Here is a 27,004-nt window from a genome sequence, read left to right as displayed (position 1 = left end):
GAACTTTTAATGCTAGTGACTAGATTGATGATACTTGGCGATTTTGTAAATTTTCGTAGTTTTCGTAAACATTCAAAACTAACCTTGAAAAATTAATCAATTAGGCGAGTGCGTTAAGACACATCGCTGCAGATCCTTTTTCCATTATTAGCCAGCATCTCGTCTCAAATACCTTTCTCTCTTCTTTTTTTTCTTTTTTTTTTTTTTTTTGGTGAAGGCGTGATGTGTGCGGAGGTTGACCTGTATCGCTCTGCGAACTCGAAGTTGGTTGCAAAGTTCGAAGTTGGTTGATCGGTGAATAAGAAGAAGAAAAAAAAAAAGAAAAAAAAAACCACAACCAAAGCAGTCCCAAGCGTTATACGAAGAAACCCAGCGGAATGATCTAAGCTACCGTTACAGGATCTTTCTCCCTATTGTCAACGACGTTCTAGTCGTCAGACTACTGAGACTCGGTGAATCGCGAAACTCTTTGCACGGTTTGATGCGAGCCGGTACTCTTGCTCCCGCGAGATGATTTCACGGAAACGCAACGAGAGAGAGAGACATTGATCTCTCGTTGTTACCCGTTGCGGCTCGAACTGCTACCCCATTGTAATATCATCGCGTTTTAAAGAGCGATATCACCGTGCATCGAATCTCGTGCATTGGTCCCGCGAGGATGGACGAGGAGGACAAGAGTTAGTTGCTCTTGCCCTCTTTACCGAACGCTCAAAGGCTCGGGTCCGCCTTTGACGTTTCAACGAAGCTACTATACCTACTAGTTTATACTACGCGCGCGTGTATGATCGTCGATGGAGGAAAAGAGTAGAATGGAGCCTGTGTCGTAAGATAAGACGGAGTCTGCTGACAGAAATTGTTCGGACAGAAGCGTGACCCGCCACCATGTGTGCACTCAGAGAAACGTGTTCCGTTATACGGAGACGGTTATAAGGAAAAAGATATCTGCGTATAATAGCGTTTCATCGGCCGACAGAAAGGTTATCCCAGCGGAGATATTTGGCGAGTTACGTTAATGATAATGCATTCAGTTTATACAATATAGGCAATGTACGAGTTACATATCGCACGTGTGTACAACCGTCTGAGATTGATTTTTTTCGTGATAGACGACTCGGTTCTCCGGATCTTTCCGACCATGGTTCGATTATTATCGTGTGCGAGCACCGCGTTAAGTAGCCAAAATGCCTGTTGTTGTTGGACGTCGGATTTGGTACATACATGACTGACCTTCGACGTGTGGGTACGAAGGCTGGATTCTGTGGCGAAGCCTTTGCCGCAGATGTTGCAATGGAACGGCCGGTTCTTCGCCCGTTCCACCTGGGCGTCGTGATTCCGAAGGTGTTGCTGCAAATTCGATAATTGAATGAACGCCCGCCCGCAATCCGGTAGATGGCACTTGTACGGACGTTCACCTGCAACAAGAAAAGTTTATTTTCGTACACGGCGAACACGGCTCTCCACGCCGAAGGATCGATAGTATATATGTATATCGATAGGAGGAGAGAAAATCGATCGGTGTTTGTCGATGTTAACCACGGTTGATAGGTCGATTGACGACGGGAAGCTTAATTCTGGTTGATCGGATAAAAATCGGATCAGAGAAAAACAGAAAAAGAAGCAAAAAGAAGAAAAAAAAAAAAAAAAAAAAGAAAAAAAAAAAAGGAAAAAAAAAAAAAAAAAAAAAAAAAAAAAAAAAAAGAAAGAAACGGGCGCAACGTCGCATCGGTAGAACCGTGCATCGATCGCTAATGATAATTGCATCGCTGTCCATGAAAGCGTAATGGTTCTCGAATGGGTGATTAATCGTGAAACGCGTTTGAGATATACGAGAACACGGTGCGCGAGACAACGGAGGTCGGTGGTCGAATTACTTGTTTTTTTTCTCCTTTTTTTTTTTTTTTCGTTCCGGGGACGTGCAACAGGTATCAACGCGGCCAGATTTAGGGATGAGCGTAAAAAATGCCACTCGTTTTAAAACGACCATTAGAGAGACCGGTGTTTTAACAGCCCGTAACCAGCGCATCCTGATTTAAAACGATGAATACGTTATCTGTTTTTTGTCGCGTGTCATCGCGTCTTCTCTCCTCTTTCTCGTTTTTGTCCTTTTTTCTCCTTTCAATCCGATTCGCGTGTATTAACGAGGCGCGTCGAACGATCCGATTTTAAGAATTTTAAATCGGACATTACCGATTCGTATTAACGCGAGAAAGCGAGCCAATTTGTACAAGTAATTTTCGCTATCCGGTGTAACCACGCGTGAAATATTTATGCAGATTCTTTCCTGATTATTTCACAAGCCGATTAATATTAAATTGACGATGTTAGCGGGGAAATATCTGTTGAAGCTTTTAATCTATTCTATCGATTCCGCGCGCGCGTGGAAGGAACGGAACTCTCCGGCGATCGTTGCAATTTTTATTACGCTTTTTCGTTCGCCGCCTCGCCCGTCCACCGGATCTCGATTCTAATTCCCACAAGCGATTGGCTCAATTTAACTTTTATTAATATCGACATTCTTCCCCGTTCCTTTTTACCCCGGGCGCTCCTTCTTTTTCTCTTCCTCCCGTTTCCCGTCCTACTTCCGCCACGCTTCTTACTTCCTTGTTAGACCAGATTCATCTTTTATTCAGGCACGATCGAAGTTTTAATAAAAATAACTCGATAACATTGGCCGCGTTTTTCTTTTCTTTTTTTTAATATCTGCTCGCTGTTATCTCACTGGCATTGCAGCCACACCGGACAGATAAGATTCTCCCCTGAACGGGTACGACACGGCGCGTCACGACACGGAAAAACTGATTTAAAAATATTCGAGCTAAATGGAAACTGGATTGCTCCAACGACAGGGATGCAAATTTCACGACTTGAACGTGAATCTTCACGACTAATCGATTGAGGATATCAACCGCAGATGTTTATGCAAATCCGTACTTTGTTTTATTTACCAAATGTTATATATTTTGATCAAAATCAAGGATGAGCGATGATTTTTCGATCTCAACGATCATATTTTATAACTAAATTAACGAGGAGTTGTTAGAAACGTCAAAAAAGGATACTTAAAAGTCTTTCAACATTGCGGATAATGTCTCCAAAATTACAAGAGCGGAAGAACGTGTGTTTAGCCACAAATGAGAAGATAATTTTGGTGGCGCAGGGTCGATTAAGAATTTAAAAATTCAATAATCCATTTCCCGTTATCAAAATTACGTTCTTAATGGGTTGCATCATTAAACATGTATTTTTGCATCCTGTAAAATAGTCGGAGAATGATAATCGGTTGATGTTTATTAAATTTCATCAGATTTATCGTCTATTATTAGAAAACTTGTATCTTTCTTTCAATCTCTAATGAATCTAAGTTTGATATTAGAAAATATAACAAAAGTTAGTAGACGCGTTAGTTAAAGTCTGCGAATGTTAAAAAATATCAATCAGTGATCTTCTTAAGGATAAAGAGTTAATCGTTTTCTCAGTCCTAATTCTCTGTCGTTCTATTACATTGTCACGAGGTTAAGAAACGACAGAGTCTTTCGATGGTGCTGTCATCGAGAACAACGATGATTGTAATGTTTCTTTTATAGCGTACACGGCGGAATAACGCCGCGATAGGAGAAACAGCGTAAAACTTATTTATTGCGTCACGTCGCGTTGTACGATGAACACATCAGCATGGGACACTCGTCTTGTTAACGGGCGAAAAGAGAGAGATAGACGCGATAGGAAAGAAATTGGAAAGACGCGACGCAAGGTAAACGACGTAAGAGAAAGGTTGCTGCGCAAAAGTTATGGTCAATATGTAAACTGTTACTTTTATAAGCATTAGTTTGTCATTTTTATAAGCTCGAGCCAGGCGGCCGTTTTACGAGTGACGTTTATTTAGAAGCCGTGTGTACGCGCGTAAAATTTTATCGTGTTTGCATTTACTCGAAACACGCCTGTTTTACGTATCGTGTTATGAATTTATCAATGATGCGCTTTCGTCGAACGACACGAAGCTTTCGAACGATAGGTACACGTGCATACGTATGTATGCACGAGCCAGTACTACAAGCACCATTCATTTTCCGACGCAACGAGAACGATACCGTTCAAGATTCTGTCAAAATTCGTATCGTTTATAGCGACGTTGCGTCTTTCATTTCGTCAGCCAGAACGACTTCAAAAGTAGCTGAATTATGAATTATTACCGACGGATTAATTGAAAAAACGGCCAGAGTATGTCAAACGAGTCGATGTAATTTCATGTTAATAAATACTGAGGGTCTTGCATTTGATTAACACGTCGTGATTCTTTCATCGCGAAATAAAATCGAGTGGTCGATTAATTGCATTCAATTTGGTTAATCGGGCGACCGATAATGCCGGGGTTATTTTTTTTTTTTTCTTTCAGAGAGAAAATACCGGCGCGGCCGGAGATCGATGAGTTTTAGCGGACGCTCGTTCGTTCCGATGCTCTTTTTAACTCTTCTCCATCCCCCCCCCCCTCTCTCCCCCCGGTTTAATGCCTTTTCGTGTATCTCTCGTGGCGGCACTAAACATGCATCGACATTAAATTTTGCTTGACGACCGTAATTCCCCGACGGTGTATAACGTCATTACATTCATCACCTACACTAGCTCGGAATATCAAATGAGAGTGGCGATATATTTGATTATTTGTCAGTGCCTGCGGTTTCGCAGGCGCGTGCATTTCATATCCCACCCTCTCTGGCCCTCGTTTCCCCAGTTGGAAAATTCCCAGCACGTTTTTCCCAGCGAATTCGAACGACGCGACGCGACGCGACGCGACGCTGTGGCACAGCGCGTGTGCACTTTTTTTTCCAGCGATGCGATTCGTCTCGTCCACTCGTCAAAATCACCACCTCACCGAGCTCGGAAAAGTAGGTAGAAAGCTCGGAAAAAGGCTGGCACGTGCTTGGACAGAGTTTGGATAGATACTTTTTCTTTTCTCTCTCTCTCTCTCTCTCTCTATCTATCTTTCTTTACCTTTTCTCTCTTTCTCTCTTTCTCTATTTCTCTTGCTTTTCTCTATCTGACTATATCTTGCTCTTTCTTCTTCTAACTCTCTCTTCGATGCTCGTACATACACCCCTCCCTGTGCAACCCTCTTGCCTCGTCCGTGGAAACGGTGAGCCCCCTCCGGCCTGGTAGCACCGACCACCCAGCGGCCCTCCACGGCCCACTACACGTCCACGGCAGAAAATTAATGTCCCCTGCAATCCATGTATAATGCATTCGCATTTCGTTGAACGAACAAATGAACGCACCGCTAGAAAATTTACGTCCTATCTCTTTCTCTCTCTGTTTCTCTTTCTCTTGCTCTTTCTCTCTTGTACGCTTTCCTCCAAGCCTCCCTCATTCTCTCTCTGTGTTCTCTCTCTATCGTCGTCCCTTCGTTTGTTTCTCTTTCACCGTTTCGTGTCTCTCCCTCGATTTCTCTCTATTCTTCCTTGTTTCTCACGTGAGATTTTGCGCGTGTGCAACAAGCCGGCCCTGACCAACCCGTCGTTGCACACACGCTCTCTCTCTCTCTCTCTGTCTGTCTCTCTCTCTTCGTCCCCCCTCGCCGTCCTCTCTTTCTCGCCATTTTCCCCTCCATTCCAGTTGCCATCATCGAAATTCCGGCTGGAAATCATTAAATTGCACGCACTCACACGCACGTGCGTTGTGCTCGCGCTGCGATGACCTCGTCTCTCTGCCCTCCTCCCGCACTCTCGCGCCTCTCGCTCTATGATGCTCGTCGAGCTATTCGTGCGAGCGATACCTTGAATTTCGCGACAAGGGGGAGAGCAAATACATAGTTGCCGGGGAAAAATCGGGGATGAGAATGCCGCGCGCCAACGACTGGAATGTTTGTATATTGCGATGATATTTGCCCAGTGCCGCGCGTCCCCTACGTTTCTCGCTCGATGACGATTTTTGTTTCCTTTTTCTCTTTTTTCTCCCCCCGTTTTTTTCTCTCCCCTCCCCTTTCTCCTGCCTTTTCCCGTCTCGTCGAATGATCGGCGACCGGTTGCAAAATCGAAGAGAAACGAGATATTTTTACGGGTGGGAGGGAGGGAGGTGGGGACGAGGGGTTGGGGCGGAGCGAGGGGCTCCCTTTGCGCTTTCGTGTTTTGCGAATGGAATCATCGAATGGAATACACACACACACACACACACACACACATATATATATATGTATACGGGGGATTCGAGTTGGAATTTGTTAAAATTTACAACGGCGCTTAACTGCCGGACGAATGGGAAACGCGGCAACAGCACATCGCAGTCATTGGACTGTGGAGGGTTACTTGGTCGTGGAAAATTTACAGCGGAACCAACCGGCGCAAAACGTTGATTACGTTAACCTTGGTTCAATCGGAAAGTATTTCTGGAGGAGCGACGTTACATCCATTTTCGTGTTAATTAAAGTGCGCTTATCCTGGGATTTGTCCCGGCAAACGTTTGCCAGTTTAAGGGTAATTCAACTTCGAATGTAGATTAAAAGGAACGCGCGACGTTGATCTTCGATGGATCCTATTAATTTCCATCCGCACGCCGGAATTATCCGTGGCATCGCTAACGACGATATTCCCGATCGTCGATAGCTGGTAATCACTTAGAACGATATAAAAAGACATCGATCAGCCCTTAAGGCCGTCATCCGACCTGTCATGCATTAATTATTGCAACGATAATGCGGAATCATTACGGATTTAACAATCGAATCAATGATTACGAATACCGTGAGCTATTAAACAAATTACGGTAATGAAACGGAGCCAAATCGGTCTCTCTCATCGACCAATGTTGCCTTCGCTTTTATATCCCATCGTTTTATTATCACGATTACAATGCTGTTCTTCGGGCACAGGGAGGTGCTCGTTATTATTTTCCTCGCGGAATTCCTCTTTGAATTAACTTGTTCCCTTATCGCGCCCGAATTCGACGATTCCTATTCGGTTCGATTACAAACCCATTTTCGTCGATTTCAGGAATTCAGGCTTCCTCGTGAAAGCCTCCGACGAAACGGGAGTGTCGCTCGATGCTCTGCCATTCGGGATTTGGGATGCGCTGGCCACACCGATTTTCAAATGGACGCGAAAGGGGAATCGCGCCCGGCGAATTACTTGGTGGAAATCACGGGCAGGAAATCGTATGAAATTTATCGAAAGAAGGAAGAGCATTAACGCGGATGCAACCGAAATTTATAGGCTTTGAAATTACCATGAAAGCAACGTTAGCGGCGCGTTCGTCGCGATGTGTGTACGTGTAGCGTGTATTGCGCTAGGAGAACGCGTTACCAGGCACATAGAGAGCGAACGGGCAAGCTAGAGAGAAGACGGAGAGAGTGTGTGAGAGAGCGAGCGAGCGAGAGAGAGAGAGAGAGAGAGAGTGAGGGAGAGAGAGAGAGAGAAAGCACAGAGCGAAGGAGAAAGAAAGCAAGATCGGGAGAGAGCGAGAGAGCGAGAGAGCGAGAGAGCGAACATCCCTTTCCCGAGCGATGCAGCCGAGCGTTTCACGCATGCATGGAAATCATTAAAATAAAATGGCCGATAACAAATGACTGTTGCAAAGAGGGGAGCCCTCCCGCTTGGCGGCCATCTTGGTTCACGTGACCGTCATCCGGGCAACCACGGGCACGCCACGCCCCTTTAATGATTTCTACCCCCTGGCGAATGTACCGCACGTACGTACGTGCGAAATTTCACGAGTGTGTGTGCCTATATCCCTCGCATACGCGCGGGGTACAGTCATCATCAGTAGTCTAGGCCAAATCACCCCGGTACATCCTCTTCAAAACCTACTGGCCACCATGGCAACGTGTAACCCCGTGCAGTACCTTCCGGGGGTTTTATTCTTCCTTTTTTTTTTTTTCCTTTTCAATGACTCGCTTCAGCAATATACGAAATATACTACCTCGAGGGGGTTCTGCTCTGAAACCGTGGCCCGTTTCGAGCAAGGAATAATTCCCCACGTGCGAAACGTTTCGGGCGGAAACGATTTAAACGATGCTCGAAATGGACGAGGTGAACATCGCGTATCCGCAAGGTGAATGACTCGAAAACCGGATCGTATTTGGCACAGTCTCTCTCTCTCACAGTTGGCCGTTTTCTTCGGGGTACGTTGTGGCTCCCGGTCCGTTATCGTTCCCATTGGCTCAGGGAGTTGGAATAGCAACGTCTGGCAATCTAGTTTCCCAGATATCTCCACGAACGATGACGGACAAACGTGCCGGGAGTGTTTGAGAATCGTCGAGTGGCAGACGTTCGAGCATCGGCGACTGTCCATAATCGATATTCTTGTGCGCCCCGCGTTGTTCGAATCATTCTTCGCGATCAGCTTCAGACCCTATCTTTCGGAAGACATCCGTTCGCGAGGATCGGAGATCTTAAAGTAGAATATCCTGTAAGTGTCAGACACGTACTGCCGGAGACGTAAGTGTTGAGACGTTTAATGACGTTTAACACGAATTGAATGCTTCCCACTGTTTCTATCGGATGCTATCGCGTTTGACGAGGTACTTTAATAAGCACTTAACCGTATCTTGAGGAAAGAAGAAACGCCAGATAGGACACTTTAATTAAAGAGGGTAGTATAATAAGCCTTGCGATTTGCGAAGAAATTAAAATTTATCAGAATTTTCCGATAGATGTATCGAGAGAGTGTTCTAATAATCATGACTAAATATTGCCAATATGAAAAGTGCAGTTCTCGCGAACGATAAGGGAAGAAATAATTTAAGAAATTTATTTTATCTCTGCCTGGATGTTCTACGCATCTTCAATTTCGTTCGGTAGTTTTTCATGATCTGAAATTTAATACATGTAACGCTATATTCCACCACGAGAAGCTCAATTCTGCCAACTTTGGACCATTTTTGATCCAATACTTTTCGCGATAAGGAACAAAAAATCGCGACAGTGTTTAGAGATTTTCGATCAGCATGAAACGTTATTTGCATTGTAATATATCAAAGAGATACATTCCTTCAGTCACAGTGAGACACACGTCTGACGTTTGTAAGTAATTCCATCCATTTAACGCGCTGCTTAGTTCATGTCAAAAGATATTCGGCCAGTTTTCCCCGTTCAGGATAATGGCAAAAGAAACGAGTTGTGCCGGTTGGTCGCATCGTACGCGGGTGGAACATTATTCGGGCATATGGTAGCTTCTTCCGTCTCGCTCGCGCTCACCCTCTCAGACCGTTTCACCTGCCCTGTCCGAAACTCTTTATCGTTTTTTTTTTCCTTCTCAACCGATACCTTCGCTTTTTTCTTTCCTTCTTTTTTTTTTTTAAACCGCCCAGAGGGAACGTGTCAGGGGTCGCTGACCCCTAAGGTTCGAAACCCTTTCTTCCTGTGGTTTACTTCTTCCTGATCGAGGTCGACGAACTCGTTTCCACCGATTTGTTGTGCACGCTTCTTCTCCTTTCTCTCCCTTCGGCGAACATCCACGCGCGTGCATCACTATTTCCGCCAGAGAACGTCCAAGCGCCAGATTCCTGTCTCGTTTCTCGAGATATTTAATTAGCGAGGATTGTATAAGAAGATTCGATCGGAAGCGCTCTCCAGCGACTTCCTTCTTCCTTTTTTTTTTTCTCCGCCAAGTGGAAGCTGTAATTTCGGGGCTTGGTCATTTTTCTGGCGGACTTGGCCAAGCATAATTTATTCCCGATGCCTGATGAGTCCCATTGTTGCGGGCGGTGTGGCTGCTTCGCCGCTTGAAGGGGGTGAAAACGAGCCAAGGGGGTCGTCGTCATCGTCGTCGTCGTCGTCGTCGCCATCGTCGTAGGAAGAAGGGTTGGTGCAGAACGTTGGAGAAAAACGGACGAGGAATTATGTAAGACACCGGAAGGAAGGAGTGTACACGGCACACCGGCCCCTTGTTCTGGCACATCCGTCCGAGTGGTAACGATCGTTCCTTCTGGATGCAGGACAAGATCTTGAACCTTCTCCCCGACAACGACGATTCTCGCCACTTAACGGGCATTTCGTCGAGACCTTTTTTTCCCCCTTCTTCTCCTGGCCTCTATCGTTTCTCATCGACGTCGTTGTAGAAGCAGCGGCAGCAGTAGCAACAGCAGCAGTAGCAGACTTCGGGTCATTAGGCAGATGGGGGTAAAAAGGGGTAAAAATTAATGTCTCAGAACGAACGTTCGGGCCTGTAGAGTGGCCGGAGCTAAGTCCTGATGGTTCTCGTGTCTTTACGATTTTTCATCGCGAGCCATTTGTTCGAGAGAGAAAAAGATCTCGACAGTTTCTACCACCACTTTCTCTTCTTTTCAGTTACTGTTACACCCATATTCTTTGCCATCTCTCTACCTCTGTTCTAGGAAGTTCACTCGTGGATACCTCGAAGGAGAAACGCGAAGTTGAAACGCGAAGGGAAACGACGAGGTGTTTAATCGATCGCAACGTAACGAGATCCTGTTAAAAACACGAGAAACTCGTCGAAGGAGGTCAGTAGGTAGATAATGGTCAGCTAGCAGGGTGGAAACGCGAATGAAATTTAGTACCTGCTATTGACAGCTCGGAGATCTTCAACGACGGGCCTCGTTTCTGGTTTGTCGACGTTGAAAGAAACCCCGATCGGTCGCTTTCTTTCGCACAGTTCCAGATTCACGGCACAAAGGATCGCAAGGGGTGAAACTGGCGCGCATTTCCTCCCCTAGCGTATATTTTTATTCCTCGCATTTTAATCGCGTCCTCGCATTTCACCCTTGTGAAACTTTATCTGTCTTCGTTATTCATTTCGCTCCTCGCGACACGAAATTTTTTTTTTCATTCGTTCTTCGTCGAATCTCAGAGAAGGTTCAGATCGTTTCACAATTGCAAAGTTTAAATCATGCTGTTCTTTAGATGATACGACAACTCTTTGTTCCTTTTCTGAGAATCTCAAGTAGATTGTTCCATATTAGGAGCAAACTTGCAGCCCCCTGTGGGCTCGGGGGTGAGAATTGGCCCAACGTAATCCCTGCGTGTCGTAAAAGGCGACTAAAAGGGACCTGTCTTTGTGTAAATGTTCGTCATTAATTCGATCGACGAGTCAGTTGAACATTTTGCAAAATTGTAATACCAAATGAGTGTTCTTCAGTCAGCAAGCTGGCATCGGCTCCTCTAAATTTCTTTCTCGTCGAATCTGAAGTAGATCATTCCACGTTAGAGTGAACTCATCGTTGAAATTATTTACGATCGCGACACGACTCTTTCAATCTCTGGTCCGGTCGAGTCTGAAGTTGTTTCAGAAAAAGACTCGTGGGTCGTCTTGGCAAAGTTTGAGGATCGGTGCCGGTTTCGAGTGCCCACACTTTTCTTTCAACTCGTTCGGCTCGAAGCCTCGGCGCTCGAGGTGTACGAAGGTGTGCGAAGCGTACAACTCGAGCGGTGCACACACAACTCAAGGCTGCGCCCAAAGTTTCTAACGTAAGACGCACGGAGCTGTTCTCCGTATGCCGTATGGCGTTCCGCGTTACCTCCCACACATGCCGGCGTAGAAAGTTTACTAGATGGAAATCTATATCTTATTTTACGGCCGACCGTGCTCAATATTCTTGACCCGCCGGCCCGAGACTGTCCGATATAAATGGTCCGTGTAAATCTTCTCTCTCCTCGCGAGAAACGCGACGGAGAGAAGACGAGGAGGAAAAAGAGAGGAGGAAAAAGAACGAAACGCGCATAATACGGAGGACAGATAGAAAGTATTAAGGTTAGGATATATAATAACTTTCTAAGAATTTCTTATTGCGATATAATTAGCAGCGGTTTACCGGAGAATCTGGGAGTAGTCGTTTTGAGAAACAGGTTTCCAGAACCGTGCCTGCTATTTTATTTCATCGCGTAAGCGTGCAGCCAGACAGAATTGCCATTCCCCGATTGAAAATTTTAATTGTCAGATTGTATTATCCGATTTTTGATCGTTCGACATGGCGAATGCGTTTTCTTTATGCTAAGAAAAGAAACGAGTTACCATTTGAACGATTGATGAGCGCGTATACGCGACAGATATGTAGAAAAGGAAAATGTTGATTTAATAAACGACGGAATGGAATTTGGTCTGCGCGAAATTACTGCACCTGGTGGCCAAAGGAGCACGAGGTATCCTTAACCTACAGACTGGTTCTACGCTCGAACCGTGATCGTGCAGTCCTCGCGTTGAAGATCGTACCCGATTTTGTGGAAAAAGTCGCTTTCGTGCCAGCTTAGAAAGTCAATCTAGATTTCGTAGTCCGTTTTACCACATGCGAGTGTGCATTAGATAGAGAACTGGTATGAAGTGAGATTACAGCCTTCTGGTGCTACGCTTACACGTATCGCGCGTGTATCTTGCCTCTGGCAACAGGAACACTTTTTCCTCGCGAAAAATTTCGTTCGCGGGCCTCGCGCTCCAACGCTCCCAGCCGCCGTTCAGATTTTATTTCCTCAAATACGACGAGTACACAGAGTCAAGGGGAAGAAAGACGCGAGAAGAAGTTGCGAGACAGGAGTTTGGTTCGTTTCGGTCGGGCCGGAAGAGTTGGAAAAGTAAGTCAGTAATGCGAAAGGGTGAAGTCTCGTCGATCTTAAAGGCCTAAAGAGTCGCGTCTCTTTAAGAATTTTAAAATGATTCGTAGTCGTCGACCCTTCGGGGACCCAATGCACGGAGGCTCGCGCTGAAATAATAATCGCGGCTCGTTTGAAGGCGACCGAGGGTTTAATTAAGAATCGGTTCCTGTTTCTCGGACGACGAGATTTCGGTTGTCGGACGAGCGATGCTTTTTAAAAGCGAGAAGCTCGTCGGCATCGATTTTCCTTTTCACGGCTTTTTACGATTGAAGAACAGCTATTACTTGCGAGTGCATCTCGGATTCTATTCTATATCAGTGTAGCGCGCGCGATAAGATAACTCGTAGAAAAAAATCACTCTCATGGCAACAATCTGAGAACGCACTGCAGATTTGCACGCTTTTGAAAAACTAATAGCACTGAATGTGAATATTGCAGAAAGAATATTCGCTGAAAACTCGCTCGCGAATATTTCATTCGCGGATTATTTTCGGACTACATTCAAGTCGGCTTTTCCACCGCGTTTCACTCATCGTTACATAAAACTCCACTCATCCGACGATGACGAGATTTCCTATTAATCTCGCATAATTAATTCGCGATAAAAATTAACTCTTATCTTCGAGTAGCTTTATCTTTTGCGTCCTTTTTCTTCGTCTACCTTCGTCGATCTGTTTATCGGTGTCGGCAGTACCGTGGAATTTTTTTCCTTTTTTCCTCGAACCGCGAACGAAGTGAAAATTGAGAAAAAGAATCGGTCGAAATAGAGACAGTCGTTCCTTGTACGAATCTATCAACAAGGTTTCGAGCAAACATCGCGTAAACCGAGATTACTTATCTCGGATCACAAACGGTACACAGTGACAATAGTGCGCGCGATCGTTGAAAGGTGACCTTAAAAAAATGACGTGGCACCTTCGCGTGATTCCAAATCGCATGTTCGTTTCGTAGTGCGTTTTCACCGCGTAGCTAATCCCCGAATCGAGGGGGGGAAGAAATGGAAGACGAGTCGTGCAAAAAATTGTATCGACGTCGATCGGGCCAGGCATTGACCGAGGATTTCGGTCGATGAGAAAAGAGAGAGAGAGAGAAGGAAGGTGAAAGAAAAAAAAGAAAGGGAAGAGAAGAGTAGGTCGAAGAGGAAAAAAAAAAAAAGAAAGAAACGTAGGCGTATCGAACGATTTCCCCCCCGTGCAGAGGCAACGCAGCGTCCCTATTCAAATTAACCCTCATGGAAGAAGAAATGCATCGCCGTGGAAGGGTTCGTAGAAAATTAGAATAGACTCATCGGTCGGTCGGCCTATGCATATGCGGCATGACTACGTTAATTTTCTGGCAGGCCATACGGTATCTTCAACTTTTAATTATCTTTACCTTTTACCTTTTAACGGTTTAATTGCCTTTCTCTCCGTTGCTATCGGGCAACAGAACTTTCTGACCGTTACTTCTTCTCTCTCATATGTGTGTGTATGTGTATGTGACCCGGGCCATCGATATGGTTTTACGTGAATCACATCGTATGTATGTACGTGAACGCGTAGTTGCTTCTTCCATTCAAGAAACGTTCTTCTGTACTTGTCATTCCTTTTCTTTTTTTTTTTTTTTTTTCTTTTCACCGGTGAATTTAGGTAATCGGTTTCGAGCTAGCGAGACGCACGGCGGTTACTGCGTTTCCAGCCGACGTGATATAATAGATGGTCAGGAGCAAGCGCCGCTAGATTTGGAAGCGTAATTTCCCTCGGCAACATCTTGCGTAACGTATTGTAATATTATACAAATGCTAAGTGGCGTTGATTCGGTGTCAGCCGATGAGTTTAATCGAGAAATACAGAGAGGAGAAGAGAGAGAGAGAGAGAGAGAGAGAATATTGTACTCTCTCGACATTTCGATTCGACAACCTTTTTACCATGGAGATCGAACCGCACAGTTTTGATATACGAGTAATTTACGATGGTGGTGCATATACTAATGTTAGGATTAATATTGCTCGTTAAAATATTTACGATACGGGCATGGTCGAATTGATTAACTCATATTACGCGAATTAAGTAAGGTATCGAACTACCGAAAGCTATATCGCATTCTCCGCCCGTCGATCGGTCTTTTCTTTTCACAACGAAAATAATCGGCCAGCTGGAGATTAATTTTCGCTTAATCGGCGAACGTATATCGAAGAACGAAGAATTATTTTCGCGGATGCCGGCTAGGAAAGAAGTTGTTTCGGTTCGTATCAAACAAGGCAGAATTTCACGGTTTTCACCGTCGTTGAAACCGTCGCCGTCGTGTCGACTTTTTCGCAGACGCGTAAAACGCTGGCCGCCTTTTGTTTAATCTTTCATTTCGCGTCATTTGTGATAAAGGGTCATGGGCGTCGCCGAGCGTTCTTTCCGCCGTGCCGCTTTGATTTTTCTCGAGACGTCTGGCCAGACATTCCGTCGCATAAATACTTAACTCGGTGAAATTAGCGAATTAAAAGTAGAAGAGGAGAGAGAGAAAAAGGTGGACGAGTCCGGGCAAAGAAGCACGGAAGAGGGGTGATTTCGCGGTGCCGGAGAAATTTCTCCGTCCTGTCACGCGGAAAGGTCACCATCAAACGGCGTTGCCAAAGAGGAAACGGAAACGACGCTGACGGGGAGAGAAAAAGAAGAGAGAAAGGAAAAAGGAGAAAAGAACCAAGAAGCGTCACTCTGAATTCTGGCTAGCAATTCGCGAGTCCTTTTTCGTCGGCCCTTTCTACTGTCACCTCGTAAATACGGATACCACGAGAGCTCGTTTCGAAAGCGTGTCGATGGCTGAGCTAGTCGATGGTCGAGCCTCTCACCCAGCGAGAACCCCCGCGGAGGACTTAATTTTTATTCATGCGCCAACGATGCGGCAATTTTTCGCAGTCTTAAGTGGGCTTTAAAATTGTCCGGTCAATTTCGCCGCGAGGACGTGCTCCTTTTTTCAAACATCGTCGAAAAAGGGGTGAACTCCACCGCCGCCACCGATGGTGGTTCTTCGTCATTTGTATCGGTATTAATGAAACTCGTTTTGTAACGTTCTCCTCCTAACGAGAACACCGTTTATTGCTCTATCGAATTTTAACGCGAACCCCTTGTTCCTTTTGCAACCCTTCCGTGTCTATGGCGCGTCAAAGGAAAAGAAAAAAAGGAAGACGAAGGAAGGAAGGAAGAGGATGAGAGAAGGGAAAAGGAGAATCGGTGACGCGAGCAAACGGGAATCACCAGTGTTCCTAAAAGCTAACGCGACCGCTCGCAGCGTTCGGGGAAAACCGATTAATTCCGCGCGCGTAGGGTGACCGATCATTAGATTTCGCCTCATGAAAATTGAGTTTTCCTCGTTGTCGAAGGGATAATCTTTGGTAGCCTGTGGCCCGGTTGCATACGAACTCTGTCGTCTATCCGCCAACACGCTCGCAAATGCGTACGGCTATTTATTAGGCTGCTACGTTCTAGTGCGTATATATATTGTGTATATATATGTGTGTGTGTGTGTGTGTATTATATATATATATATGTATATATACATATATTTGTATGTGTGTGTGTGTGCAAGTAGACGAGGACAGAACGCGGTAGTGTGTTTGGCTGGTGGTGTTGGTGGCGGTGGTGGTGCGCGTGCGACGGTGGCGGCGCGTAACTTCGGTTCCATTATTGAGCGATCGGGCGATCGAAAAATTCCCGCGCTTTTTCGCGCGCGACGTGCCGAGTGGGGCGAACTGACCTCCTATTGGCCACGCGCCCAGTCACCCTCGTAAGCCCGCGAAGAGAGGGGAGGATGGACTCTACACCCTCGGCAGGTATTTGTCTAGGCTACAGCTATTGACCAGCTATCGATATCGTGGACACTCACCGATATTATATTCGCCGTCCTTCGTTTCTGCCACTCTCGCCAATGTTTCCCACCCGCTCTTTCCCGCACTTTCATCCCTCTGTACCCCCTTCCATCCCACCGTCCCTCCCTCCCTCTTACGCCCCGCTGTTTCTCGTTTTGCCGGTACCCGTTCAGCTCAGCGCTGAACTCTGTCGAATTTCGATTAATGAATTATATGCATATACGTTGCAAATTTTATAGGCGCGCGGAATATACATATATATTCCGGGCCGTCCGAGGGAAATTGTTGTAATGCGCGCGCTGTGCCGGGGTGAGCGAGGGGGGAGGGGGAGGGAGAGGGTGGTAGGAAGCATGGGGGTGTGCGAGATAGGGGTGGGGTACGTTGGGGGGCGGGTGGGGTGGGCGCGTGAACGCGACGGTGCGGCAGTAAATTCCCGCCGTTTTTTGACTTTGACCGGCCAATCGCGGTGAAGCAGCGAGATCTCGCTGCGAAACGAGAAATCAATATGGTATGCAAATGCTGTGAGGAAGCGGTGGTATCGTTTGGGAAAACAACGGTCGAAGGGGGAATTTTGAAGGAATTTCAGAGCGGCGAGCAACGCCGATTTTTCGATCGCGAGAAATTGGTATGCCGACGGTGGCGGCGAGAGAGAAAGAGAGAGAAAGAGAGAGAGAGAGAGAGAGAGAGAGAGGGAGGATGCGCGATCGAAAATGAGAAATTTTCTTCGTCGGCGAGAGGGGTTGAAAACGTTGGTCGTATGCCACGTTGGTTGGTTGATCTGGAAACTGGGATCCGGTGTCGATAGACGGGATAAACGTACACGGGTATTTATATCGGTTGATCGGGGGTCGGTCGCCGATGTCTCGAAGAGAGAGCCCCTCACACGTTTATTTAAAACGTTTCATCGATAAAGACACGGAAACCGAAAGCCGTGCATGCGATAGATGCGCGTACACGCGGACGTTAGCTGAAGTACCAGCCGTAGCAGCGTAGAGTGGGAGCCCCGCTACAGTGGGAAGGGTGATTATTAATGTAAGGGGTTGTGCTGAGCAGTAGTTACTTGCTCGTTGGTAGTCGTCGAAAAGGACGAAGGGGGTGAAACGCTGAAATCAATGTCGGACCTTTTTCTTTTTTTTTTTTTTCGTTTCTTTTCTTTTCGTTCTTCCCTCGTTGAACACGGTCGAGGAACACGGGTTCAGGTTCGAGATGTTTTTTTTTCTCTGGGTTCTACCAGGCCAAGCTTCTACTACGAAAATTCGTTCCTCTCTCTCCGATATAATGATTTCAAAGGAATGTTTTGTTAAGAATCGATCTGTTATCGTCTCGCGGAGCAGCGAACGAGAGCTCTTGGACCTTTCGATTAAATAGCTGGCATACCGACGAGGTTTTGTTTTTTCTTCCTCTTCTCTTTTTTTTTCCCTCTTTTTTTTCTCAATCGGAAGAGCAAATCTCGGGACGAGATGAACGAGACTTTTCCAAGGGTCCAGTCATACGCGGGCGCTGACCGGTTCGCTTCTCGAGGCTAATACCTTCCGATTGACTACGCTCATCCCTTAATGAAATTCTTTCTACCCGGGCGCGACCCGTTGGCTGGCTTTGCCGTCGAATTTTCTCATTATTACCGGTCCCTCGTCGGTTCTACGTCTTTCCGTCACTGCTATTCTTAGTCGAGCAGCCGCTCGATAAATTCGATCGTTTCGCCCGGCGCGCGTAAATTGAACTTATCTGCAATACGCAACTTGTATGCATACCGAGCGACAACGTGTTCAGTCAACGGTGTCTTGGAAACCACGGTTCTGCCTGCAGCACCGAGGCGCATTGAGCAATCTCGCAGCATGCATTAAAATTAGCCACAATCGGAACGCACGATCGCTTGTACAGATTATAATAGTATATTAATTTATTGATTATCGACTGGCCGCGATGCAATGCGGTATTCATAGAATTTACTATCAGTCCCGGGGATACTGAATGCATGCATTAAGCTCGCCGAGTCGATTTTCCCCGCGTGGTCATCGCGCAGCAAGATCGGCGAATTGTTTCATTCTCGTTAAAAAAAAAAAAAAAAAAAAGAAAAAAAGATAGAGAAAAAAAGAAATCGCAAGAGAATTTCACGTAATTCAGTATCGAATCGATCGACGAGTCTCAAACGTCTCGCCAATCGATTCAATTCCCGTAAACAATACAGATACGCGTCCCCGTAAAATGGAAAAGAAAAAGAAAAAGAAAAAAACAGAAAAGATCAAAGTCTCTCGAGGGACGATCGACGGTGGCTAATTCGCGGAAATATAAATCTTGCCGTGGACTACGAAGTCCACGAATGGTATCGTCGGTCCAGCAGGATTTCGAGTAAGGCATCGGTCGGTAGGAGGGTAGGACAAATACTCACCCGTATGCAGGCGGGTATGTTGCTGTACATGACTGAGCTGCTTGAACCTGCGGTCGCAATAGCTGCATTTGTACGGTTTCTCGCCGGTGTGGACCCTGATGTGCTGTACGAGCTGGTGGTTGCTGGAGAATGACTTGAGGCATTGCTGGCACTGGTGTGGCTTTACCTCGTTGCCGGCGATCATGCCGCCCGGTCCGACGCCGATCGGACCAAGGCCTGGCAGTCCACCCGCCACGCCGCCGCCAGCTCTTCCCGTCAGTGCACCCGCCGCGCCGAGCTCCCTCGCGTGCATCTGCATCGCGCTCTTGTGCATGAAGATCTGCGAGAAGAACTGCCACAGTTAGTTGGTACGCTGCACTTTTAGTCAAAAGACGGAGGATGGCCAGTCGACGGAAGTTTTGACCGCTCCACTCCCGCCGACCGCCATCGCCTCCTGAACTCTCGAGAGGCTCGGCTCGCACCGTTCCTCCTCCGTTTCTTTTATCACTTTCATTGGTTTCTCCCGTTACAACGACAATATCGTTCACAGCACAGGACTTTCCCGGTACGTTTCTTTAAACATCTTTAGGTATTTGTTTCAAGAGGAAACCGAAACAATTATTCGAAATTTTGACTTGGATATAGTGGAAGAGTAGATTCTATTTATTCCTACTTACAATCTAGAATGGAGTAGCATTCGTGATATTTCTTTCGTCCTGTGTGCGAGTAAAAAAGAGATAAAAAAAAAAAAAAGAAATAAGAGAGCTACTCCCGTGTTCAATCGGAAATCGATGAACCAAGATTCACCGTGTATCTTTTTCAAACGTGCTTCTACAGTGCAGCTTCTTCCTCCTGCGTTCTCGTAGAAAAACGAAGGAGAACGATCGAGCCTCGCCTCGTTTCGTTGTTCGTGGACGATTCGAGCGATCCTCATGATTTCCTTATGCAATAATAGGATGACGAGAGCCAGAAACTGGCGAGCGTGTTATAGACTAACGTGTATCGCGTTAACGTTTACGTTTTCGATTATTCATCGACGAACTGGCGGTTGCCTGTTCACCGTGTTCGGCTTGCTGACCGATGCTAATTGTCAGGTCGCTGTTTATTCCCTACGATTCCTGTGCTTAAAATTTCACGTGATTCGTTAATCAAACGTTGTCGCCGCGTTTTAGTCGGCGTACTCGCGGCAGTGTGTGTTCAATGTCGTCGTCGTTGATATCTGTATCGTTTCGTCGCGAATGCGGCGGAATCGATTCATCGGTACTTTTCACGTTTTACGACGGATATACTTTGCCGAAACGTTGCACTTGACGCGCGTTCGATCGGATCTCCATTCAAAATTCATCAAAAATTTCTACGTTACGACAATACGAACGCAGTTGACTTTCGTTGTTGCAACATTCAACGTACGTAACGTCCCATTCGTTGTCTCGTTTAATTTATTAAATTCATTAATGGAAATAAACGAACGCAGTGTCAAACTGGACGAGCGTGACGAAATATCTAACGATTTTCTCGTATCGGAGTTCGATACGTAGGTTCTCCACGAATTAATAGGAAGTGCGTAACAGCTGGCTACAGAGAGAGAGAGAGAGAGAGAGAGAGAGAAAGAGGGAGAGAGAGATAGAGAGAGAAAGGGGTCAACGACCATCGCCGTGGTTTTCGAAAGCAACCATCCGATCGATGTTTTTCGATTTACAGCCGCGTGTACGTTGCGTCGTGTAAGGCACAAGAAGCGCAAGTTGCGCACTCGGCCGGAGCACTTCTGCCGTTCCTCAACGCGATGAACAGGAACGTGAAACTGCTGGAAGGGCCCGAATACAAGCGGGTGGAACGCTTGATTTCGGGTTTTCGTTGAGGGAACAGGTGTTGCTCTCGTAGCCGGTGTGGGTGTAGGTGAACGAACGAAAGGGTTAACGTTAAAACGGGCGTACAGTTCGCGGCAAAAGTCGGAAGAGAATATCGAAGAGAGAGAGAGAGAGAGAGAGAGAGAGAAGGAGAAAGAAGAGAGCGAAAGAGAGAATGTCTGTTGGAGAAGTTGCCGAAATTAAAGAAGGTACTGCCGTTTCTTTTCTCTCTCTCTCTCTCTCTCTCTCTCTCTCTCTCTCGGCGACGCGAGCAAAGAAACCGGAATTGGAAGGGAACCGGGCTTCGAAGGATTTTATTAAAATATGTTAAAACTGTAATTAAAATCGAAAAATCGCGCGAGAAGTTTTAAGAATCTTAGGCGCACCCTTGCCGCGCGACAAAGAGAAGAGGCGGTTTGGCGACGACGACGACGACGACGACGACGGCCACGGGGTGGAGAGAGACAGAGAAAAAGGTGGGAGGGGAGGGGGAGAGGAGAATTGAAATTGTCACCAAGGGTTCTCAAGTTTCTACGACTTTCAACCCTTTCTTTCCGGGGAGACACGACGTTGGATATTTGACGGGTGACCTTCGACACTGGGCATCCCTGATTCTTAATCCCCGTGAGAGTGGGAGAGGCTGCAACTCGATTTTGTTCCTCGTTTTTTTTCCCCCACCCTTCCGGACACTTTCTTTCTTCCCCGGAGACAAATCAATTCGAGTCGCGTTCCTCGCCGAGATTTTGAATAAAAATTGCTCGCGTTGGTCGTTAATAATACAATCGGAACAGATTTCCCGTTCTCCTTTCGCTGTGTGTTGATCTCCCTTTTTCGTCTACCGCGCGTCGAAAGCGGAAAGAAAGCGAAAGGGGTGAAATCTACGACGCGAGGACATTTTTCGCGCCGATTAACCGTGGCCAAGGGTTGTCAAGAGGGTGAGAGAAACGAGATTCGACGGGAGCAAAGTCGAGTTACGAATTTTTAACGACCGTCTCAAGTGGACCGGCGAGATTTTTACGAAGTCGTCGCCGCCGTACACGATCGCTAGGTCGAATATTATTATTCTTTCCCAAGCGTCAGTCAGTAATTTTCGAACAGATGCTAATTAAGCTCGATGACATCGTACCCCAAAAGGTTGCCCGGGTTTTTCTCGAACCCGAAGACCACATGTTCATTAATCACATTTTTATCTACGAAGGCAGACGGAAAATTACGCTCCGACGCCTGGCCATACCGCCGCGCCGGTTTGAATCTTTTTTTCTGATTTATCGTCGTCGCCGTCGCAGGGCAGGAAAGGGGAAGAAAAAAAGGAGAAGATCGCGAGAAAGAAACGGCCAGGTCTGCGAGCAGAAACGAAAAGAGGAAGCAAGAAAACGGAAGGAGTTGCTTGCCTGCGGGCCGCCGGCTTAATGTCCTTAATAATGGAAAAATATATCAAGCGACACCCACTGTATTTCCTAAAAGGCATCCCTCATCTCGATCTTCACCCCTCTGCCTTTGTTCTTCTTTATTCTTTATTCCCAAGACTCGCGGTTACGATGTAGACGCGTGTTCCAACCAATGGAACCGAACGTCTTGAACATCAAATTCCACATACTTCACGCAAGAGTTTGTACGAAGATCACAGATCTATTGTCTTTCGTTTCGAGAGCAGTTACAAAATTCCAGTGATATTACACGTCAAAATTATTTTTGCGCTTAATCTCGGAATTTATTGTATGTCTCGAACGTTCAAAATACATTGATGAAAGGCAAAGGCAAATGCGTATAAAGTATCCAAAGTGCTTCCGTTAAAATATTCAAGATGCCTTTCGTTCGGTGGAACAATTTTCTATCGAATTTTCATTTCTTCAGTTATAAATTTACGTAAAATTCTACGATCCATTAACAACGTTAGCTCTGACTGGCTTCAATGAAATTGAACTAACAATATCATTCGCTCGTAGATTCGTCGCTCATTCACCGAATCCGTCGAATTTATTCCCCTCTCGTTTATTTTATATTAAAATATTCGATGCTGCCTCCAGCAGGTAACACACGAGTCAAGAAATTAACGGAAACGGAGCGCGATCTTCGCTAGGTCTTGACACGACAGTTCACACGTGTCAGAACACGCGTGCATCCCCTACAATCATACGTCGTTGCGAATTTCTATAGACCCTCTGTCTACGCAAAAACCTGCAGAATCCCCCTCCTGATTCGAAAAACTGGATCGTTCGTAATCGGGCGTTTCTTTTTCTCCGAGCGCGGAGAAAGCGTGGGAGAGAAGTTTGTGCGCGTTTTTTTCGAAAGGGATCCGTAGGATCTGGAGAGACGCGAGACCCTTTGTCTCTCTCTCCCTTGGCGCAGTAAATTACGACGGAATAACATTGGTCACTGGAAGTAGGCTACTTTATACACTTGGAACACAAAGCAAAGGTCTCACCTGCTGACCATATGCCTTTTCTCCATGGCACACATACGTACGTAACGTGTTCCGTCCACCCACGCACGCCGGCCATCTAGCACTTCGCATGTGCTATTAACTCGAAGGTATGTGTGCCTCTCTGTACGTGCGGCTCGGGCGTTCGCGCGCACCTTTCCATCTCTACGCGCGCGCGCGTGTGTACGTATGTGTGCACGCCGTATTCACACGTGTACATATACGTACGTAGGTACGTACGTGTGTGTCTACGCGGAGAGACAACGTCCAATCTAACCTACCTAGCGTTGCCTGACTCATTCTCCTACCTACCCACCTATCTGTCTAAACTGCGGCCGCGAATAGTGCCGTAATATAAAGGAAAAGGTGGACCTTCTCCGCCTCTTTCTTTCCCTCTCTTTCTATCTCTCTCTCTCTCTCTCTTTCTCTCTTTTTCTCCTTCTTGCATCCGTAATCATTGGTTTTAATCTATCCGAATCGCGGCACCGTGATCCGCGCTACCTGGTGTTCGGCTGTGCTTCCGGCTATGGCTCAACCTGTCGATCCTGCAGATCCTCGCCGTGATCCCGATCCTGAGCATCTTTTACGCTCCTCTGATTAATAGGTTCGCGAAAATGATACTCTGATTCGATCGGACAGCTGACGAAAGAAACAGCGCGTAATAGTTGCGAATTTGGAGTCCGGGGGGAGACTCGATCGAGGCTTTTGCGAGTTCCGAGGGACTTTTTTTTGCGATGGAGTGATTGTGAGAGGTACGGAAGGCCTTGAGGAAATTCTACGTTTGCCTTCGAATACGCGGTTTGCAGCCTTTGCGGTTAGAGAGAAAACGAGGGGGGGAGGGAGAGGCGGGCGGCCTAGGTTTGGCACCGAATACAAGCCGCCTTGGAAAGATTTCGCAAGAAATCTATCGTAGGACGAATGAAAGGACGTGACAAGCGACGAAGAGGTGTCGGTAAATTGTTTTCTCGATAATATCGCGGAAAGAGAGGAAGAGAGAGAGAGAGAGAGAGAGAGAGAGAGAGAGCCGGGAAAGTGTCTCGTCAACGACGCGAGTGAGTTCGCTTTGTCATTCGCGACGTCGCAATAATCGAGAAACTAATCTCCTCGATGTGTTCGCCGGTGGATATACACGCGAACCACCGGTGACCAATTAAAGATGGAGAATTTCCTGATGAAAATAAAGCCACAAAGTAGCAACCACCGGCAAGAGACCGAGGGAAACCCGTTTAGGCGCGTTACCGGACAGTTACACCCAAGTTGGTGTCAAAATGGCATGTATAGGTAACCTACACCGGCAAAACGGTTATAATAATCTTCTATAGTTGGGTCTGCCGGTGTACGCTCTATAGCCGTGATTGTACGCCGATGCTCGTGGTGTGGTGGGAAGCGAACTTGTGCCATAGGCAGTTAAAGTCATCGTTGTACGTTTCCCTTACGATATTAATCACGCGTGCGCCTTGCCGCGTGTAGCCACGGAGTAACAATCTCTAATCCTCGATCAAACGGTGCTCGATTAGCCCAATAAGAGGGCAACGACAGACGGCTTTACATACTTCAACCTCCGGTCACTTTCTCTACTCGCTCTGTAAGATCCTTAAACAGTTGAACAGCCGAGTTCTACCATCAAGCGGCTTCTAATTCCGCGGCTTGCTAGATTAGAAGAGATCGATAGGCAATTCGCCGACGAGAGGCGTTTAGATAAAAAAGGTCAGAGGTTTCCCGATGAATCGTTTCATTTATGATACTCATTAGCGTGAAAGAAGAAGCGTTTCGTTCCGCGAAACGAAATCATCCTTGTTCGTCTCTTTCTCTCTCTCATTACCACGGATTTACGGAAAATTCGTTCGTTTGATACGTGACATAATACGTAATATTTGCTCGTAAACTCGGGCAAAAACGAGCGAAACGCGTTAAGCGCGTTTAGTGCGACGAAGGAGGAGGCGAGGGGAGGATGGGGAGGCGGCGAACGGTTGCATCGGCTCGGACTAGCGAGAGTTTCGAAAGATTCTTGGAGTTGTATGGGAAGATGATAGCCGGTCGAAGCAGCCTGGAATATCGTCAATAATTACCTCGTGCGGCAAGTGGTGATGAGGATGCTGATACGGCGGCGGTACGTACGGCGGGTGGCTCGGATGATTGTGGGGGTGAGGTCGGGGATGGTTTTGATGCTGGGCTTGCGGCGGGAGCGGTTGGGGCGCAGGAGGCGGTGTCCAAGGCCCGTGGTTCGGCCCGTGGCTTTCATTGGTGCCATACATCTTCAGGGAAGAATCTCGAGCACGCGACCTGAAGAGTCCCTCCCGCCCTCCACGCACGGTGATACGAAAGACTCTGATACCGACATGGCTACCCTTATTCCAGGTCGCATTGGCGACACGCTTGATTCCGTACCAGTCCTTCGTCCGCAAGATGTTTATCTACATAGCCGCCCACCGTGTTTCTTTCGATTCTCTTTGGATTCTCGCTTTCTTCTCTCGACCTTCCGTTTCTCTTTTTCCCTCGTTTCCTTTTTTTGGTTTTCTAACCAGTCCCCTGTTCAGCTGTTCAGGCTTTTACTCTTATCATAAGTCCATCGAATCTGCTTGGCTATCATATTGAACGATCGTCTGTGGACGGTGAAAAGTCTCGTTCGATATTTGCGCAACCAACATGGAGAAACCGTTGCGTGAGAATGCGACACTCGACGAAGCACATGTACGCGCTGCGAGGGCGTGATTCTTCTTTTGTCCGACGACGACTAGTATCCTGCCGTGTGAGAACAGTATCGTTCCACTTTCACGTGCTTAGTTTTTGAGTAGCGCGCGTACTTTCCAAACGAGAAACGCGCCTCTTTCGAGCGGCTCTACGACCAACCGGAAGGACCGAGCGATTTCTTTCTAATCCGGTTTGATTTTCAACGGCCCTCATCCATGAGGGTAACGCGCGCCCAATTCACCCTTCCTTTTCTCACTTTCTTGCGCGATCGAAGCGCGAGAACGAATTAAGCGCTGCGTAAATTACGAGGCCAAGAACGCAACCAAGTACAAAGTCCTCTTTTTTTCCGACGACACGACGACGAAACGACGTTTGGGACGGACGGAACGGCGACGATCGTTCGATGCTAATTGCAGGTACATCTTTGGCGTGATTTCGTCTCCTACGGCACGATCGGGCCCTTACGTTCTTACTCACGAGTTACTTAAACGAACACACACGGTGATTAGAACTAACGCACTGTTTTCACAGTTGTAATATGCGTGAACGCTTTTGCCTTGAATCACTGTGTTGCCACGATAACTCCCCCCTTGAAATTAAGCGAAGTCAAACGACGAAGGGAACCGGCTGGCTAGAATTGAGCAAAGAGAAGGAGGGAATCGTCGCGGTACGAAGGATAACCGAGTAGCGCGCGTCTCACGGCGTGTCGTTACACTGAAGGAACTAATCACTCTACACCGACACGCGCGATTCCGATATCCTCGTGGTTTCTTCCCCTTTCGTACTACTCTTCCTTTCCCCACGTTTTTTTCCCTTTTCCTTTCTTTTTTTAATTCACGGGGGTAGCTGGCGCGTCCGTACGGAGAAAAGCGCGGACGCAGCGCTGTACGCCAGCGTGTGGCGTCTCTCGCGAACTAAGCCGGTCGAAGGGGGGGACAGAGCGATTTCTTGGTCTCTGGCGGCTGTGCGTGTGCTAAACGGGGGAAGAAAAAAGGTGGAAAGGCGCTGATAACGCGCGGCGACGAAAAATCGCCGGCTACTCGAAGAGATATCGATTGAAATAACACGATTCCGGGGAACGCGAGCCAATCGGCACGGCTGACACGGCGGAAGGGGCCAATCGTGCCCGGTTCTATCTCTCTTTCACAACCTCCCTCGCTCGCTCCCCTACTTCTTCTCTCGTCATACGCGTCCTCCGCCGTTCCCCTTTCTCTCCTTCTCCTCCTATGTGTGTCTGTTCCTCCACTACTCCTCATCGTCGTGGCTATGCTCGGTTACTATTGCCACCGCTGCAACATTCGTTGCTGC

The 27,004-nt window shown here is 46.9% G+C and overlaps 1 protein-coding gene across 18 annotated transcripts in view; it reads right to left on the bottom strand.

The window, feature by feature from the left end:
• The window catches only part of LOC122534971 (zinc finger protein 853-like), a 63,447-nt gene that overhangs the window by 14,348 nt on the left and 22,095 nt on the right, over positions 1–27,004 (bottom strand). For 10 of the 18 annotated variants that reach the window (XR_006308028.1, XM_043666099.1, XM_043666086.1 and 7 more), the window contains 2 exons: positions 18,758–19,088; positions 1,219–1,412 (listed from right to left, as the gene is read on the bottom strand). Coding sequence is in view for 17 of the 18 variants with exons in the window: in XM_043666099.1 (XP_043522034.1) it covers positions 1,219–1,412; positions 18,758–19,088 (525 nt within the window). In the remaining variant the exon portion in view is untranslated. The remainder of the gene's footprint in view (positions 1–1,218; positions 1,413–18,757; positions 19,089–27,004) is intronic. The other 8 variants (XM_043666087.1, XM_043666093.1, XM_043666094.1 and 5 more) reach the window with 3 other exon arrangements.

The sequence above is a fragment of the Frieseomelitta varia genome, unplaced genomic scaffold (genome assembly GCF_011392965.1).
Source record: "Frieseomelitta varia isolate USP_RPSP 00005682 unplaced genomic scaffold, Fvar_1.2 scaffold_653, whole genome shotgun sequence".
Classification (NCBI taxonomy): domain Eukaryota; kingdom Metazoa; phylum Arthropoda; class Insecta; order Hymenoptera; family Apidae; genus Frieseomelitta; species Frieseomelitta varia.
The sequence above is the reverse complement of the archived record's forward strand: the minus strand, read 5'-3'. Positions and strand labels throughout refer to the sequence as shown.